Genomic DNA, 1527 nt, shown 5'->3' on the forward strand with positions numbered 1-1527 from the left:
TGTTAATTTGTCTTAAAATGTCGTTTTCGAGAGGCTAACACAAAGCTCTCATGGAGATTAATAATTTCACTTAAATACGCTTTGTATGTAGAATTGGGATATCAACAATTTTCAGCAAACCTCATTTGTTATTCACAAAAACTAAGGAAGAATAGAGGTACTTTCGGTTTTTCTCGTTCCATGACCTGCGCGACTTATGTCCGAACATATTTTGCTGATCACAGGACACCAATGTTCTGAATAATGTACAAAATAGTCTACCACGGTGGCAACAAGGCAGCCTTCATAAATAATTCGAAAACCACCCGCCGAGGACGCCGATCGCGCGTCTTTTTGTTCCAAGTAATGCGCAGAATATTATGCATCTTTTTAGATTCATAATAAAGTATGAAAGAATAATGATATTACATTTGAACAATTCACAAGACAAAAATGACATCATGATTTCAAGCGTTGAGCACATTTAATAAAATACAACTGCAATAATATCCAAATTATTATACATTTTGTTTTCAAGTACATTTGTTTGAGAGATTAATGTAGCAAAGAGTATCTAACGGTAAAATACATAATATGTTAGATGTCAATTAATTATTATATTTCAGGTGATTTAGTAGTAAAGAGGAAAAAGCCATCGCGGTGTCCTGCTATTGAAACTATTTTTAACTTGTTCGCTTTGCGTCTTCCGTTTGGATGTAGAGACTAAAGACAGAAGCTCGTTACCAGCAATTGTAGTTATCGATCGGCGTCGGTATGCAAGAGCAACATTTGGTCGAAGACCGCGGAGAACGAAGTTTAAGGGAGAACATGCGACAAGCATGTAATTCCGAGGACAAAACTTGGACTTGTACGAGTATAGTCGCAACGTAAAAATTAGATGTACAAAGTAGAGGCTTGTTACTGACGATCGCAATTATCGATGCTCACGCAATACCCTCGTATGCCGAAACTTTTGTCATATGGTCCCCCGCTTTGTCCGGTTAACGTATTATAATCTCACTTTGTGAAGTTTGAAGCTGACGAGAGACGGAAAGATCAATGGAGTACGTTTCTGAGACTCTATATATTATCAAGCGATGTGGGACATTAGTGAAAGTTATATACGTACATTTTTCATAAATTTATCTGTGCAAAAAGCGAGAAATGCATTCTCATAAATAAAATTTTTCAAGTATCGATATATTAATAAGTAAAATTTCAATCGCGTAATTCACTGAGAATTATTTGCCCAATTTCGTTAATACATTAAAAATCATGCGGTTTGATTAATTTGATTGGATTGATGTGGGACTCACCAGTATGGATGTAGGTGTGTTTCTTCATATCCGACTTCTGATGAAACCTCTTGCCACAATATTGACAGGGATAAGGCCTCGTGTCGGAGTGGATCAGCAGGTGAGTACTAAGCGTGCTTGACCGTTTGAAAGCCTTACCGCACTGCTTACACTATTGTAACAAACAAAGCAATTGATTTACCTTAGATTTACCTATGTCTATTTATTTAACGCTACTTATCATCCCCCCCCC

At 36.8% G+C, this 1527-nt stretch overlaps 1 protein-coding gene across 1 annotated transcript in view; it reads right to left on the reverse strand.

The window, feature by feature from the left end:
• The window catches only part of LOC108751692 (zinc finger protein 628-like), a 30098-nt gene that overhangs the window by 12552 nt on the left and 16019 nt on the right, over window positions 1–1527 (reverse strand). Inside the window, exon 5 of the mRNA XM_018491998.1 lies at window positions 1296–1446. Coding sequence (XP_018347500.1) covers window positions 1296–1446 — 151 coding nt within the window. The remainder of the gene's footprint in view (window positions 1–1295; window positions 1447–1527) is intronic.

Source organism: Trachymyrmex septentrionalis, unplaced genomic scaffold, assembly GCF_001594115.1.
Source record: "Trachymyrmex septentrionalis isolate Tsep2-gDNA-1 unplaced genomic scaffold, Tsep1.0 scaffold51, whole genome shotgun sequence".
In the NCBI taxonomy this organism is placed as follows: Eukaryota; Metazoa; Arthropoda; class Insecta; order Hymenoptera; family Formicidae; genus Trachymyrmex; species Trachymyrmex septentrionalis.